This window comes from Oncorhynchus mykiss, chromosome 2 (assembly GCF_013265735.2).
Source record: "Oncorhynchus mykiss isolate Arlee chromosome 2, USDA_OmykA_1.1, whole genome shotgun sequence".
NCBI lineage: Eukaryota > Metazoa > Chordata > Actinopteri > Salmoniformes > Salmonidae > Oncorhynchus > Oncorhynchus mykiss.
Window position 1 is genome coordinate 79,101,843 of NC_048566.1, and position 18,096 is coordinate 79,119,938.

The window sequence follows — 18,096 nt, forward strand, 5'->3', positions numbered from 1 at the left end:
AACAGCACAAACTGGTTCTAACCAGAATAGAAAGAGGAGTGGGAGGCCCCGGTGCACAACTGAGCAAGAGGACAAGTACATTAGAGTGTCTAGTTTAAGAAACAGACGCTTCACAAGTCCTCAAACTGGCAGCTTCATTAAATAGTACCCACAAAACACCAGTCTCAACGTCAACAGTGAGGTGGCTACTCCGAGATGCTGGCCTTCTAGGCAGAGTTGCAAAGAAAAATCCAAAAGATTAAGATGGGCAAAATAACACAGACACTGGACAGAGGAAGATTGGAAAAAAGTGTTATGGACCGACAAATCCAAATTTGAGGTGTTCGGATCACAAAGAAGAACATTTGTGAGATGCAGAAGAAAGAAAAAATATGCTGGAGGAGTGCTTGACACCATCTGCCAAGCATGGTGGAGGCAATGTGATGGTCTGGGGGTGCTTTGATGGTGGTAAAGTGGGAGATTTGTACAGGGTAAAAGGGATATTGAAGAAGGAAGGCTATCACTCCATTTTGCAACGCCATGCCATACCCCGTGGATGGTGCTTAATTGGAGTCAATTTCCTCCTATGACAGGACAATGACCCAAATCACAGCTGGGGAGCAGATAGCCTAGTGGTTAAAGTGTTGGACTAGTAACTGAAAGGTTGGAAGATCAAAGCCCCAAGCTGACAAAGTAAAAACAATCTGTTGTTCTGCCCCTGAACAAGTTCCTAGGCTGTCATTGAAAATAAGAATTTGTTCTTAATGGACTTGCCTAGTTAAAAAAATAAAAACTATGCAAGAACTATTTAGTAAAGAGCAGTCAGCTGTTATTCAGTCTATAATGGAGTGGCTGGCACAGCCACCAGATCTCAATCCTATTGAGCAGTTGTGGGAGCAGCTTGACCCTATGGTAAGTAAGAAGGGCCTATCAAGCCAATCTAAATTGTGGGAGGTGCTTCAAGAAGCATGGGGTGAAATCTCTTCATATTACCTCAAAAAATTGACAACTAGAATGCCAAAGGTTTTCAAGGCTGTAATTGCTGCAAATGGAGGATTCTTTGACGAAAGCAAAGTTTGAAGGACACAATTAATATTTCAATTAAAAATCATCATTTATAACCTTGTCAACATCTTGACTACATTTCCTATTCATTTTGAAACTAACTTCACATGTGTTTTCATGTAAAACAAGGACATTTCTAAGTGACCCCAAACCTTTGAACAGTAGTATACATAGCTACCTCAATTTCTTCGTACCCGTTCACATCGACTCAGTGCTGGTACTCCCTGCATATAGCCATGTTATTTTTGACTGATTATTGTTATTCACTGTGTATTTATTTTTGGAATAGGACCAGTAAGTAAGCATTTCACTGTTAGTCTACACGTGTTGTTTTATGAAGCATGTGACAAATAAAATTGTATTTTATTTTCCTGGACCAGACACCTTACACACCTTATTAATACACCTCTTAGAGTTAGTTCTCTTTCTGAAAAGAGAGTGTGTGTGTGTGTGTGTGTGTGTGTGTGTGTGTGTGTGTTTGCGTGTGTTTTTGTATACAGCTGAGTGAGAGGATAATGGGTTAAAACAGCCTATGGTTAAATTCAAGAGCAGTGACATCGTCTGAAGAGAGGAGCGGGGCTGTTGGAAGCCCTTCCTGACTAGAGCTCCTTACCAAGCTGGGCTGTAACCTGAAGCAAAGGGGGGAGGGAGAGATAGAGAGAGAGAGCGGGTGGAAACGAGAGAGGGGGAAGAGACAAATTCAGAGAGTGAGGGAAGGAAAGAGAGAGGGAGGGAGAAAGAGAAAGCAACAGAGGGAGAGAGAAAGAGAAAGAGTGTGATGTCAAACCAGCTGAGCTCAGAAAGTAAACAGAGCTCCAGACTGCAGCATGCTTTCTGCGGTACGGGGACTGCAGCTGGGGGAAAGCCACGGGGGGACCCCTACGCTCCCTCACACAGGCATCCACCACTCCCCCGGGACCCGTGGATCTTCCCTCTTCATCACTCTCTTCATCCTCATCTCCCTGTACCAGGGGCTAGCATGGCCCTACGGTAAGAGCCCCTGCAAAATCAGATATGGCTCTCTCTGTCTCTCCACCCTTCCTCCTGTCTTTATCTCTCCTTCTCTTTTTCTCTTAAAGGGCAGAAAGGCTTTCAGAGTGCCTTGTGAAAGAAGAGCCATACAGTGAGATGTTAAGTAGAAGCTTTTGTAGAGGGAGGAAACAGAGTTTGTTGTTGGTTTGACTTAAAGAACCTGCTGTGGGATCCTGCTTTGGGATCCTGCATGAGTCAACCTCTTGGTGTTTTAACTTGTTATTGTCCACTTAAGAGTCATCACGCTCTTTCTTTCCTCACCCTTTACTTACCGTGCAACATGATTTCATATCTGCTGAGCACTTAAAATGATTTAATTTCAACTGACCATCTCTTATCTGAGATATGTGCTGGATCCCAAACAAAGCCACACATTCCTTGTAAATCGATGGAGCCATTCCGAGCCTGCTTATCATCCTGTTAAACATTTGGCAGTCTGTGTCTATTGACAGAGTGTTGTGGATGAGGTCTGCTTAGAAGCATCCGTCTATTGGCCCTCGTGACCATTTGAACCGCTGCAGGGTGTGTATCATATTGGAGTGAATAATGCAGTCTCTGCTGATGTGTCTACCATACTGTGTCTCTCATAACTTTCCAGTGAACTACACAGAGACTTACTAACTATAACTAACACCTCCAGGTGTTATGGCAGTACAATAAAGCCTAATGTAAAACGTTTTACGAGGTAGACTACAACCGTTTTAAACACCTGTAACCAAGATACCTCCCTTCGGTGATGAGAGATGTGCCAGAGTTTACTACTTACCTGATAATAAACAGCAATTACAGCAGTGAGACTGACTCAGGCTATTAATGTACCAGTTGCTTCAAATTCATTATACAATCAGTTGATGAAGGATGAAATCAGTTGAGCAAAACAGCAATCACTATGGAACTGTGCCTAGAGGGAAGGTTGTGGGTTTGATGGTTTTTCTTAAAGAGCTTAAGTGATTACACACTGGAGCCAAGTACTTGGCATGAGGACAGTGCAAAAGAAGAAACGTAAGAGGGAGAGAGACAAATGGAGAGACAAAGAGAGACGGGGGGGGGGGGGGGGGGGGGGCGCAGGAGAGAGATTTAAAAACAAAGACAAAGACAGACAGATAAATCTTGTGAGAATCCTTAACTCTGAGGCTCAAGCTGAGTTCAGTCAGCAACAGGCTGCAGGCTGCCTGGACATTCTTTCCTGTTGAATGTTGGGTTCTCCCTCCACTGTGCTTCCAAAGAACCTCTGTGCTTCTTACAAATTTCCTACTCTCCAGTCAGTCAATGATGTCTCCTCACAGCTTATTTGGCTAAGAATCCCCAGGAGGCTGGTTTAGGCTAATGGGTAGTTAGCAGTCGTAAATAGAGACCACGGTCACTGGCAGATAGAAGAGAGGGAGAGGGGAGAGGGATAAAAGGAGAAAGAAGAGGGGAGAATTAAGAGGGAACAGGGGAGGGAAAAAAAGGGGAAAGGATGAGGGGAAAGGGCAAAGTGGAGGTGGGAGAGGTGAGAGGAGAAGAGTGTTACGTTGGCATAAATAGGTCGGGAGAGTGCATAATAGTTTTTTTTATTAAGCCCAAATTACGGCGTGCCGTGTAAAGGCACAGGGATGAAGACCAAACAAACACATAACAAAACCCAGGGTAGAAACCCAAAACAAAAGAGCGAGGAGTACCTTGAATAAATAGCACATGCGCACAATGATTAACACACAGGACGAGATCCGTAATCATCTGTGCAATTCACAATGGCACGAAAGCCAAAACACACAGCACAGGTACTCATACGCACCATGGACATTGTAACAATAATCGACCACACAATGGAAACCAAAGGGCACACTTATACAAGTACTAATCAGTGGGAATAGGGGACAGGTGTGCGTAATGAAAGTTCTGGAGGGATCCGTGACAAAGAGAGAGTGACGGGGGAAGGGTATGGAGAGTCGGCCATTGATGAGCAAATGTTGGCGAAATTGAGCGTTTGGAAAATAGAATATCATATTGTCTGAAAGAGTTCAGTTCAAGTCTCAAGTTAACAGACCAAATGTATAAAACAAATGTGCAAATTTCAGGCTCCTGTTTGACCTAGATTTCAGTATACATTTTTACACACAATATACAATTTAACAAAAGTTTATAATAGAGAAACGGGTGTATGTACTGAAATGGGCTTGTGGTTTCTTATCAGACAGATGTTTACTTAAAAGCATTGCAGAGGTTGTCCATGGAGACCATTATTTGGGATCAGGATCCATTTGTGTGAACAGAGCTACAGTATCCCCAACACACTCCATCCCACATACTGTACACCACACAGGAGGTTGGTGGCACCTTAATTGGGGAGGATGGACTTGTGGTAAGGACTGGAGCGGAATGAGTTGAATGGCATCAAATTCATGGTTTGATACCATTCTATTTCCTCCGTTCCAGCCATTATAATGAGCTGTCCTCCCCTCAGCAGCCTCCACTGGTACACCACAACCCCCAGAGGAGTTTCCTGTTCCACGGCCGCTAAATCGCTCAGACCTCAAAATATTAGACATCTGCAGCCAGGGAGCACATAGAGTCAGCATGCACACAAAAGTGCACACACGAACACACTACAGCTATTCTGCTCTGCGTACGGGGACAATTTCTTTGGTAGCAGATGCAATGTGTCATCTTATTGATAGTCAATGTTTCCTGACGCAACTGTTTCTTTCATTTACAACCCAGAGAAAGAGCCTGACACAACAGTGGCGAGGCCACAAGACACACAGCTCCTGAATCACAACACTTCCTGTGACATGAACACATGTAGCCATCAACAAGCGGCAACAGAGAAAAATATAGATTTTTAACAGCTATGACAGAGCCCTGAATGCAGACGGCATTAATCTCTGATAAGACGTTAACTCACTGCTCAGCAATGCTCAGCGCATCAGTTCTCTCGCTCGCCCATACGCATGAACACACGCATTAACACATGCATGAACTTACGCATGCCCGCGCACTAGCTCTCTGTGGTTTCTGACTCTATTGTGATCATAATGGTCCTCAGTTGGGGTAGCAGGCTTTATTTAAAGAGGCAGTCTACGGTATTGTGCCATTTTTAGAGCAGAGGACAGGGAATAGTTTTTTTGGGTGGGTGGGGGGGTGAGTACAGTACTCACAGCTGTGCCTCAAAGCATTTGGATGTGAAATCAGAGATGAAAGGAATGAAAAGAAGTGTGTGGACTTTTTATACACAACAAATAAAAGACACTGTAGAGCAACCTTCAGCTTGACCCAAAAATATACATTTATAGGGGGACTGCCATGAGTTGATATGAGTTGGCATGCTGCCAGGGCTGGAGTGCAAGCTGGTTTATGGTCAATATTAGGATTTTGGCCAACAAAATTCTGCACAATAGGCATATTTTGTGTATCAGTCAGAGCAGCTACATATTGGAAGTGGTGTATCAGTCAGAGCAGCTACATATTGGAAGTGGTGTATCAGTCAGAGCAGCTACATATTGGAAGTGGTGTATCAGTCAGAGCAGCTACATATTGGAAGTGGTGTATAGTCAGAGCAGCTACATATTGGAAGTGGTGTATCAGTCAGAGCAGCTACATATTGGAAGTGGTGTATCAGTCAGAGCAGCTACATATTGGAAGTGGTGTATCAGTCAGAGCAGCTACATATTGGAAGTGGTGTATCAGTCAGAGCAGCTACATATTGTAAGTGGTGTATCAGTCAGAGCAGCTACATATTGGAAGTGGTGTATGAGTCAGAGCAGCTACGTATTGGAAGTGGTGAATCAGTCCATATGGTTTGTCCTTTATATGCTGCTTGTGTTTGTCTGATAGTGTATGACCTTTCTGAAGGTCTTGTTACTGTGTGAGACCTGTGCCATAGAGGGGGCAGTAAGGCAGCAGGGTAGCAGGGCAATAGGACAGGGCTCAGATACAGACATATGAGCATCTTTGTAGGAGGACTGTCTGAATGTATGTTCTGCTCCCAAACAATGATGTCAGCATCTGGATCCACATCAAAGCCGGATGGCACATGTTAACAACCTTACAACCTGTGTCTAAACCCAGCAATGGGATGGGGTGGGGGATGGTGTTTTAAAGGGGGAAATGGGGTCTCCTCTCCCCACCATCCACCAAGTGACAGGGTTTCTTTGAAGAGGCTCAGATTATTGCTTTTTTGGTTTCCCTGGCTCCTTGACATTCTTGTCGGAGCATATCTCCCACAACATCTGGGATGGAAAAAACAGATACCAATTACATAAGGCAAGAGTAGCCACACAAACAGCACAGAGATCTGCATGCCTAGCCAAAAGCCTGGAAAAAGAACTTACCGGGGAGTTTTCTATTTGTTGGTGTGTTTTTCTGTTTTCTGTTCTAAGCTGTGAGCAGTTAGCACAATTGCGTAGCGCTAGCAGGGCTGTTCACAAGCAACCCAATCAGAAATAGTCTGTAGGCTATGTGAGGAAAGACAATATCACAAAACATGCAAGCATTTATTTCTTAATCAAGCTTATTGTGTGGTAAGGGGTTGTGTACGACTATCAGTGCCCTGGGCAGGAGAGATTGAGGCATGCACAATCCATATCAGGTTGTTACAATGCACCGGTGTGGTTGTGGGCAGATCTGAATAGTATTTGCATACAGATAATGGCCTCATACTGTGATTGCCTGTGCACATAGAAAGGGAGCCAAAGAGACTATACAAGATTATGCAAACACAAACATGAAACCTGTGCCTTCAGTTCAAAAGAGGGCAAACAAGGTAAGATTGACACATTAAAAGCCCAGACAGACAGTCTCAGGTTCAATATGTAATGCCTAAAGAAAAGAGGCAGGAGAGAAAGGAGTATAGGAAAGGATTTGGTAAGTCTGTGCTATTTCCCTCACACTCTCACAATTATGTTGTCAGGCTTGGCAATTGCAGAAAACAACTTAAAGATAATTAGTAACAAAAATGCATGCCATAGTAAATTCGCACATATTTTTGCAGGGGTGAAAGTAGATCTAATTTCTTCCCGGTACGAGGACCTCCTAAGTGTACGAAACATTTTTATAGGCCTAATCATAGAATTAGGCTACATAGAACCCTATTAATTAATTATGAACTCCGTGGACCTTAAAGTAAATATTTGTATTAGACTATGTTTTAAAACTTCTTAAGCCCTCGACAACATCCGCTGAAATGGCAGAGCACGGAATTCAAAAATGTTTTGTCGAAATATTCATACATTCACAAGTGCAATACACCAAATTAAAGCTTAACTTCTTGTTAATCTAGCCACTGTGTCCAATTTCAAAAAGGCTTTACAGCGAAAGCACGCCATACAATTATGTTAGGTCATTGCCTTGTCACAAAAAACATACAGCCAAAGAGAGGAGTCACAAAAAGCAGAAATAGAGATAAAATTATTCACTAACCTTTGATGAACTTTATCAGATGGCACACATAAGACTTCTTGTTACACAATACATGTATGTTTTGTTCGATAAAGTTCATATTTATATCCAAAAATCTACGTTTACATTGACGCGTTATGTTCAGTAAGGTTGTGCCTTGAAAACATCCCTGAGAATTTGTAGAGAGCCACATCAATTTACAGAAATACTCATCATAAACTTTGATAAAAGATTCAAGTGTTATGCATAGAATTATAGATATACTTCTCCTTAATGCAACCGCTGTGTCCGATTTCTAAAAAGCTTCACGGAAAAAGCACACCATTCAATAATCTGAGTACAGAGCTAAGCCACAAAAACAAGCCATACAGATACCTGCCATGTTGTGGAGTCAGAAATAGCGTTATAAATATTCACTTACCTTTGATGATCTTCATCAGAATGCACTCCCAGGAATCCCAGTTCCACAAAAAAAAATTGTTTTGTTCGATAAGGTTAATCTTTATGTCCAAATACCTCCTTTTTGTTAGCGAGTTTAGTTCACCAATCGAAATTCACGAGGCGCGGGCAAGTCCAGACAAAAGTCCAGACAAAAAGTCAAAAAAGTTATATTACAGTTCGTAGAAACATGTCAAACGATGCATAGAATCAATCTTTAGGATGTTTTTATCATAAATCTTCAATAATGTTTCAACCGGACAATTTTTTTTTCTTTAGAAATGAAAAGGAACGCAGCTCGCTCTCACGGCCGCACGCGTGACTTAGCTCATGGCATTCTGCCAGACACCTGGTTCAAACATCTCTTATTCGCTCCCCCTTCATAGTAAAAGCCTGAAAGAAGGTTAGAAAGACTGTTGACATCTAGTGGAAGGCTTAGGAAGTGCAACATGACCCCATTTACACTCTATATTGGATGGGCAAAGACTTGAAAAACTACAAACCTTAGATTTCCCACTTCCTGGTTGGATTTTTCTCAGGTTTTTGTCTGCCATATGAGTTCTGTTATACTCACAGACATCATTCAAACCGTTTTAGAAACTTCAGCATGTTTTATATCCAAATCTACTAATAATATGCATATATTAGCTTCAGGCAGTTTATTCTGGGAACGCTTTTCATCCAAACGTGAAAATACTGCCCCCTATCCCAAACAGGTTTTAAACACAACCAGTCATGAGGTTCTCATCTGATTGTCAAATAATTCCTTCAAATGGCTCATGTAGGATACCCGTGCACAGAGGTGTGTTCAAAATATAGTTTAAATATTTTATTTAACTAGGCAAGTAAGTTAAGTTAACAACAAATTATTATTTATAATGACAGCCTAGGAACAGTTGGTTAACTGCCTTGTTCAGTGGCAGAACAACATATTTTTACCTTGTCTGCATGGGAAATTGATCTAGCAATCTTTCAGTTACTGGCCCAACACTCTAACCACTAGGCTACCTGCTGCCCCAAATTTAAACCTAATTTAGATGTTTTTGTGCTTATAAGTTGGCAGGCAATTTGTTAGTCAACTTGCCTATAATTAGATACATACAGTAGGCCTACAGTAGGCCTATAGTTTCTCTTCTGTCATTATTACTTGAAGCTAGTCTAGAATACTACGTAAATAAAGCCTTGCTCACCAGAATATTGCCATAAATCAATAGAATGATCAATGTATGTATTTTCTGTGGTTGAAAATGAAGTACTCTCAGCTTTTATGTCGCTGAAAGAAATTGCACATTTAGGCTACACAACACTTACTCCAGAGAGTGAATTTCACCATGACATTCAGGGGCCTCTATTGAGACATGCAGTTTGAATGCTGGAATTATTTTGGAGTGGACCAACATGCACAAGTTAGCCACATTTTGAAAGTGATTTGTTTGACAAATAGATGAAAATATAGGCCAATAAAAAAACATGTTGGAACGTTTTCACAGTGGTAAAAAAAAAAAGTTTGCTCCCTATACTTTCAATGCATTTTTCAGAAAAACGTGGGTAAATGGTGTTTACTTGCATTTACCCTCCACTAGGCCTACACCACTACAGGTAGCCTACCCTCTCAGCCGAGGAAATTTTACACACATGAACACACGCAGAACAGGCAGAACAGGTGGCGTACTGGTCAAGAACTATAGGAAACGTGTGATCTCTGTAATTGCAAACAAAGGTTTCTGTACCTGCTTTTCTGATGTATCAAATACTTATGTCATGCAATAAAATGCACATTAATTACTTAAAAATCATACAATGTGATTTTCTGGATTTTTGTTTTAGATTTCGTCTCTCACAGTTGAAGTGTACCTATGATAAATATTACAGACCTCTACATGCTTTGTAAGTAGGAAAACCTGCAAAATCGGCAGTGTATCAAATACTTGTTCTCCCCACTATACATCTGTTGGTCACAAAAGGTAGGGGTGTGGATCAGAAAACCAGTCAGCATCTGGTGTGACCACTCATTTCCTTCGCATAGAGTCGATCAGGCTCTTGATTGTGGCCTGTGGAATGTTGTACCACGCCTCTTCAATGGCTGTGCGAAGTTGCAGGATATTGACAGAAACTGGAACACGCTGTTATACAAGTCAATCCAGTGAAAAGCTAAATCAAATCAAGCTTTATTTATACAGCACATTTCAGACTTCGAATGCAACTCCATGTGCTTTTTACAGAAAAAAATTAATTAAAAAGTATGAAAATAATAGCTGAAATATTTACTACACAACAAACTTAACATTAAAAAAAACTAAAGAATGACAAAAGAACTTAACAAATAAAAAGCATCCTAAGGAAAGCAAAGCAAAAAATATGTGTTTTAAGATCTCTTTTAAATGTGTCCACATTTTCAGCCCCCCTCAGGTTCTCTGGCAGGCTATTGCAGAGGCTGGGGACATAATTACTAAAGGCTGCCTCTCCATGCCCCTTGGTTCTTTGGGATAGTTAATAGGCCAGTGCCAGAGGACCTGAGGGACCTACTTGCTATATAACTTAAAAGCATGTCTGACATGTTGGGGTGCCCAATCGTGTATGGAAAAAACAATAGAACATATTAAAATGAATTCTAAAACTTACAGACAGCCAGAGTGCAGAGACCTTAAAACTAGTGTAATGTGTGCTCTCCATCTGGTCTTGGTCAGTACCCATGCTTCAGCATTCTGTATGTTTTGCAGTTGACCAATGTCTTCCCAACAATGCTCAATTGGTGACATGTATGACGAGTATGCAGGCCATGGAAGAACTGTAACATGTTCAGCTTCCATCAATTGTGTACAGATTCTTGCGACATGGGTTTGTGCATTATCATGCTGAAACATGAGTTGATGGCAGCAGATGAATGGCACAACAATGGGCCTCAGGATCTCATCACAGTATCTCTGTGCATTAAAATTGGCATTGATAAAATGCAATTGTGTTTGTTGTCCATAGCTTATGCCTGCCCATACCGTAACCCCACTGCCACCATTGACATCAGCAAACCACTCACCCACACGACTCCATAGCAACTGTCTGCCATCTGCCTGGTACAGTTGAAACCATGATTAATCTGTGAAGAGCACATTTCTCCAGTGTGCCAGTGGCCATCGAAGGTGAGCATTTGCCCACTGAAGTCAGTTACGACGCTGAACTGTAGTCAGGGAAAGACCCTGGTGAGAATGACAAGCACGCAGATGAGCTTCCCTGAGACGCTTTCTCAGTTTGTGCAGAAATACTTTGCTTGTGCAAACCCACAGATTAATCCGCTGTCCAGGTGTGCTGGTCTCAAACGATCCCACAGGTGAACAAGTCCGGATGTGGATGTCCTGAGCTGGCATGGCTACACGTAGTCTGAGGATGTGAGGCCAGTTGGACTTGCTGCCGAATCTATAAAATGAAGTTGGAGGCGGCTTATGGTAGAGAAATTAACAGTATATTCTCTGCAGTCAGAATACCAATGGTACGATCCCTCAAAACTTGAGACATCTGTGCATTTATTTATTCGTTATTTTACCAGGTAAGTTGACTGAGAACATGTTCTCATTTGCAGCAACAACCAGGGGAATAGTTACAGGGGAGAGGAGGGGGATGAATGAGCCAATTGTAAACTGGGGATAATTAAGTGACCATGATGGTTTGAGGGCCAGATTGGGAATTTAGCCAGGACACCAGGGTTAACACCCCTACTCTTACGATAAGTGCAATCGGATCTTTAATGACCTCAGAGAGTCAGGACACCCGTGTAACGTCCCCCTACACATGGCAGTGTCCCCAATTGGGATATTTTTTTAGACCAGAGGAAAGAGTGCCTCCTACTGGCCCTCCAACACCCCTTCCAGCAGCATCTGGTCTCCCATCCAGGAACTGACCAGTACCAACCCTGCTTAGCTTCAGAAGCAAGCCAGCAGTGGTATGCAGGGTGGTATGCTGCTGACATTGTGTTGTGTGCCAAACTGCACATTTTATAGTGGCCTTTCATTATCCCCAGCACAAAGTGCACCTGTGTAATGATCATGCTGTTTAATCAGCTTCTTGATATACCACACCTGTGAGGTGGATGGATTATCTTGGCAAAAGAGAAATGCTCACTAACAGATGTTGACAAATTAGAGAGAAATACTTTTTTTGTGCATATGGGATTATTTCTGTGATCTTTTATTTCAGATCATGAAATATGGGACCAACTCTTTACATCTTTCTATTATATTTTTGTTCAGTGTACTTCGGGCCACAGATGGCACAGAGAGCACCAGTATCCGTGCTCCAAAATGAAAAACAAAACAATGAGCTCTCTAAACAGTTGACTGACTGTCACGACTTCCGCAGAGGTCGGTTCTTCTCATTGTCCGTGTGGCGTACGGCAGTCGACATCACCAGTCTTCCAGCCTTCACTGATCCACCTTTCATTTTCCATTTGTTTTGTCTTGTTTTCCCGCACACCTGGTTTGCATTCCCTCATTACTCGTCTTGCATATAACCCTCTGTTTCCCCCCATGTCTGTGTGTGGAATTGTTATGTGTAAATGTATATGTACTCCAGGCTGGTTTGAGCTGGGTTATTGTAACCTGTGTGTGTTTAGTTTTCTGAGTGCCGTGTTTTGCTCGCCTCAATAAAGGGCTCCGTTTGCTACGCATTTCTGCTCTCCTGCGCCTGGATTCCTTGCAGCCAGTTGCGCACTCTGTTACACTGACAAAAGCAAACAAATCAATGGATTAATCTTATGCATTGGAATAAAGGCATAGGCTATTTTTATCAAACACATGGCAAACAACTGTCGGAAATTAGTAATTGCAATGAAAATCAATGCTAAAGGAGCTCAGCTGAAGCCGAAATGCAGCACTACCGGGCTCCCGAGTGGCGCATTGTGTTCATTTCACTTGGAAGCTTTACTTTTCATATTTGGTGCACACACAAGAACGCACACACAAGAACACACACACACACACACACACACACACACACACACACACACAGTGAATTCACACCAGCCCTAATGTCTCCCCTTGTAAAACCCATAAAATTGTTAGGCTACTATCCAATGTATGCTCTTTGCAGGTGTTGAGCTTCATGCCTCACGGATGTGTGTTTATAGGGCAGTAAGCCATATCTCTCTGCTTTGCATAATACCTGCTCTTCAGGCACATGCCAATGCACCAACCAGCAGATGTGCTGCCACTAAGGCCTTGCAAACAGTCATTAGTAGAGGAAGGGGTTGGGCTCCCCTCAGAGATATGTGTTGTGCATTCCTGCATGGTCCAGCACTGACAGAGATAACTCTTTTAGTCACACTCTGAGAAAACACACCACATTTATCAGCAAAACTCTGTCTCAGTAAACACAGTCTGTCTCTTTACACAGTATAAACACAATATAAAGGTGATAGAGCAACTAGCTCTAGTTTCTCAAACAGCAAATTTCAAAATGGCTGCAATCGTCGAAGTGTTTAAGTTTAAATTTAGGCATTAACTATGACATCTTAAGGTTAAGCGTTAACTCCAAATGGTTAAGGTAAGGGTTAAGTTTTGGAATAGGCTTAAAATAAAAATCTCAAAAACAACATTCTATCACTCGATTCCAATTTGCAACCTTTGGAATCAGAGGCAGATGCTTATGCCCATCTATAACGCCCTACCAAAACCAAAACCTACTTGAAGGAAACAGCGCTCACTGTTGCCCCTAGAGGCCGGTTTCCACGTCATCTCCCGACGTCCTCAGACATGGATGGACGTCGAATACAAACTTGTATCACAGGTGATGTGGCTGGATAGAGACCAACAATTCACAAGTTCGGCTTCTCACCATCTAACGAACATATCAGAAGGGGTAGTAGTTGATGGAGCACTGTCAACTGTGGGACGTTTTATATATATATATATATATATATATACAGTAGTATATACGTTCTATTCATTCGACGTTGCTACGCTGAACAAATCTTTGGCATGTAGCTTGAGATTCAATGATGATGAGAGACAAGAACTTAAATAAATAATTGAATACATATCCAATAGGTGTGCATAGGCCGCACTACGCTGGTAAATGAATTAAGGAAATTCTGAGAGTTTACAGTTTCCATGGTGAATTATTTGTTTCATGTTCATTGTTGGGATAGCTATCCTACTGACATTTGTAAAATGATACTTTGCTGCACAGGTCATAAAGGCAGACAGGTAGGTTTATACAACCCACAACTGTTGTAAACCAAGCAGTAGCATGGAAAAATAATGTGTACACGCTTTTTTCCCCAAGGAAGAGGAAGTTGATGAATTTCCTGCCTGGACTGCGGGACAGTGGAATTATGAGATTAATTGGTCTAATGACATGTCTGTAGACAATTAGAATATGACAAGTGTCACTGGTCAAAACGCATTTAATTTATACTCCGGAATGTCTGTAGACCGTCACTGCGATGATCTTCCTTGTCACACAGACATAAAAAAAGGATATTGTTGTGTTATCGAACAGCCACTGCAACCAGACCAAATCCTCCTGTGCAGGTGGCCTAATATTCTCAGATATAATTGTCCACTTTTATTTCATCACAGTGTGAGTTATTTTCAGGAAGCTCGACATAACCATGTAAATAATGATGATGTTGTGGGTTTATTTTCCTCTAATAATTAATAAAAGTAGCTAAAGTTAAGACATTGTCAGCTATTCTCATTATTTGAAATGGCTAGCCAAGTAGCTAACTAGATGGACTGTTAACCAGCCTTAACACTTCATGGTACTTTGTGTCCAGGATACAAACAACCCATTTTATAATCTTGTGTAATCCACTATATTCTTTAATCATATCAACGAGGATGACTATTTGACAGTTTTTACCGCCCTAGCGTCTATACTGCTGTACATTGCTGTAGATCAGTGAGTGTAGCAGACGTGAGTCTGGGTGGAGTCCAGGTCCATAACCACGGGGGCTAGATTAGTCTACACAGACACTTAAAAGATGCCATAGAAATCACAGGCTCCAGTCACTGTCGCCTCCACCATGGATCCCCTCCAGACTGCTGCTGGTAGTGCACTTAGTACCGAGCTCTGCAGAATATGAGACAAGGACAAAGTAGACCTTCTATTGTAGTTCTTATAAAAGCCTAGGGTTCATTGTTGCTACCTTGCCGTCTAACCTAGATGCGTGAATAGAAAAAACGACTGGATACGTGAAAAGGTATTCAGCCACTGCTGGAGGATAAATGGAAGTTGGTCAAAACGGAATGCTGTAAGGCTGAGACGTGTTGGCTTAAATAAAATACACAAACAGGTCAGATACAAATACATTTAACACGGTTATTATGTTCATTCTGTGGAATGTGGTCATTTATAGTGAGCATGCTTCTGATGCGGTCTGGTTAAATGTATGAGTAATTGACTCCAGTAACAATGCTGGTGAGGCAGGCTGAATGTGGAGATTTCTCAAATATCCCTACATGCTCTTTAACCATTTATGCTGAAGTCTTAAATGCAGGGAGAGACAGGGAGAAAAGATAAGTTAAGAAGAGAGAGCAAGAAAGAAAGAGGGAGAGAGAGACAAGGTGTGACTATGGTGAGGGTCATGCGACCAGAGCTGGTGTAGAGTCTCTTGCGAACTCCATGCTTCTGCTCCTCGAAAACCTGGCCCAGGCGAACTCTCCCGTGGGTCACCCCCCCTCTCATTTGTACTTCTCTTATGCTATCTCTCTCAGTTGCTCTCCCTGTCTCTGCCCCCCCCCCCCGTCCCCCCCGTCCCCCGTCCGTCCCCCGTCCCCGTCCCCGTCCCTCCAAACGAGGCCATGCCGAGGAGGATGCTTGTGGTTTTCAGACTAGGAAATCCACAAAAATGTCAATATAAGTAGACACTATGAGTTACTCATTTTTAGTCAGGGAGAAGCAGACAACCGGTCAAATCTGAAGACATCATACATTACAGAAGAGAAGAGAGTATGGATGAGAACAAGAGTTCTAGGCCACATGTGTTTTGAACACATAAAACCATCTGGGGGTTATTGAAGGGGAGGGACAGGCTTGTTGAGCAAGGGGCTGGTGTTTACATGAGTAATAGCATCATACTGGAATTATACTGGAATCCTGAGGTCATAGACATTATGTTAATAATGCATGCCCTGTGTAGACTACGCCCTGTTTAGACATCCCTCCCTGTTCTCACTGAGTAGAACATATTGTTTTGTTGTTTTACATTTGCCGTAACCCTTCTTTTCAGGGTTACCACAGCAATAATACGTCAGCCAAAGAACAACGGATCCAAAACAAAGAGAATTGCAAAATCACTCATTGATTTTTCCAAACAAAGTATGAAAGCAGCGCCATTAACTGTCTTCACTTAGCACTGATAATACATTTGACCTGGCCTCTTATGTAATCCATTCTCAGAGTGATTAATATAGAATAGTATGCCATTCCTAAACTGTTCTTGGATGGCAGAGATTAGATTCTTAAGGAGAAGTGCAGATCTTCCCAGGAGTAGAATATAATTTATGAGTTCATTAATGTTACAGGGCCAGAGAGATGTGGGAACTGTTAGGAGTGATTTCTAACGGCATTACAGGACATCTGTACATCCTGTCCAGCTGACTGTCCTCAAACAGACTCTCACAGATGAATCAAAGCCTCAACACTTAGTCACATACTCTGCGTGTGTATTGGTGTGTGTGTATGTGTGGGCTAAAGCATAATAACATACTGCTGAGGTTGTTACCATGACAGACCTGCACAGCAACAGGACTTCGGGTCAAAAAGAGGAGCCAGAGAGCTTCTTAATAAATTGAACAGTTCAGGCCTCATTGCCTGAATTTACACCTCATATGAAAACTGGAAACATGTATGTTGAAGTCTTTAATCCAGGCTGCTGCTCCTCGAAACCCCGGCCAGGCGACCTCTCCCTCCTCATGTCCTGGTCCAACAGCCTCTCTTGGTAGAGGTTGAGGCGTGGGTCCCCCCTATTGCCCTCTCATGTGTACTTCTACTTTTTCCACACACAGCACACGCTCTTGCACACACACGGGCTTACTGAGCGGGCCCTAGTGGAGCCAGCAAGTTGTGTAAGGTATGATTAGTTGAATAAGTCTGTGAGCTATTTTATCTTCATTTATAGGCTATTTGATAATTTACTTAGGGTGTATCGATCGACGGACAGCCTGTACTGATGCACTCGTTTTGTATTTATTTTTAAACATAGTTAATAATTTAACATTTTAAATGTTTTTCTCTTTTGAGACTTTTGTGTGTTTAATGTTAACTGTTAATTTGTGATTTTTTATTTCACTTGATTTGGCAATGATAACATATGTTTCCAATGCCAATAAAACCTGAAGAGCGAGAGAGAGAGAGAGCAAGAGAGACAGAGAGCAAGAGAGAGAGAGAGAATTGTCTTACTAAATGAATGTTCCTCATCATTTCTGGGTAACAATGAAGTTTCTTACTGTGATTGTTTTCAATTAAAAGGTTTAGAAAAAAATGAAATGTCTTCTTAGCAAAGAGCAATTTCTCATGCAAGAATTTGCTAGGGCTGTCTGGGAGTGGTCTGAGTGTGTGTGTGGGGGGGGGGGGACTGAAAACTAGCTGTTATTACCAAATTAATGATGTCTGATGTAAAAGAAAATGACAAAACATACACAGATGAGTAGGCAGAGGAGGAAAATATGGATTGGATTTCCCCATTAAGTAAATTAATTTTGGAAATAGAACTCCGGATCCAGTCTTCTCCATCACCCTCACTTTAATAAATACCAGCTATAGGCTGCCAGGATAATGGAATAGTTCCAAAAACTCCAAGCTAATACTTTAAAGTATTTGAAAGTGTCTGACTTATGTATTTGACCCTGATGTACTGGTTGGTTCACAGACTACAGGTACCTATATAACCAGTGTCCGGGCCCAGAGTGGAACGTCATGTGTCGGGGCTGCTGTGAGTACGACGTGATCCGCTGTAAGTGTCCCCTCCAAGGCACCCCCGTTGGCTACGCTGTGCCTTGCTGCCGCAACGCCCTCAACGAGTGTGACCCCTGCATCATCCACCCAGGTAAACCTGTCCAGCACACCACCATGCTGGCGCAAAACCTGGGATGTCTATCCATTTAGTTTTTTTTTATCTGGTAAACCCGTGGAGGACTGGTTGAATGCATTCCTGCATGCTGTGTACTCAATTTTATTGACAACAACATGGTCAGATACATTATTCATTAT

General features: G+C 42.2%; 1 protein-coding gene across 2 annotated transcripts in view; it reads left to right on the plus strand.

Moving 5' to 3' along the window:
• The first annotated feature begins 1,731 nt into the window (after positions 1-1,731).
• LOC110497132 (inactive serine protease PAMR1) overlaps positions 1,732-18,096 on the plus strand; it is a 47,786-nt gene continuing 31,421 nt past the window's right edge. For both annotated transcript variants that reach the window (XM_021573107.2, XM_021573108.2), the window contains exons 1-2: positions 1,732-2,034; positions 17,756-17,932. In XM_021573107.2, the coding sequence (XP_021428782.2) occupies positions 1,872-2,034; positions 17,756-17,932 (340 nt within the window). In that variant the 5' untranslated portion in view covers positions 1,732-1,871. The remainder of the gene's footprint in view (positions 2,035-17,755; positions 17,933-18,096) is intronic.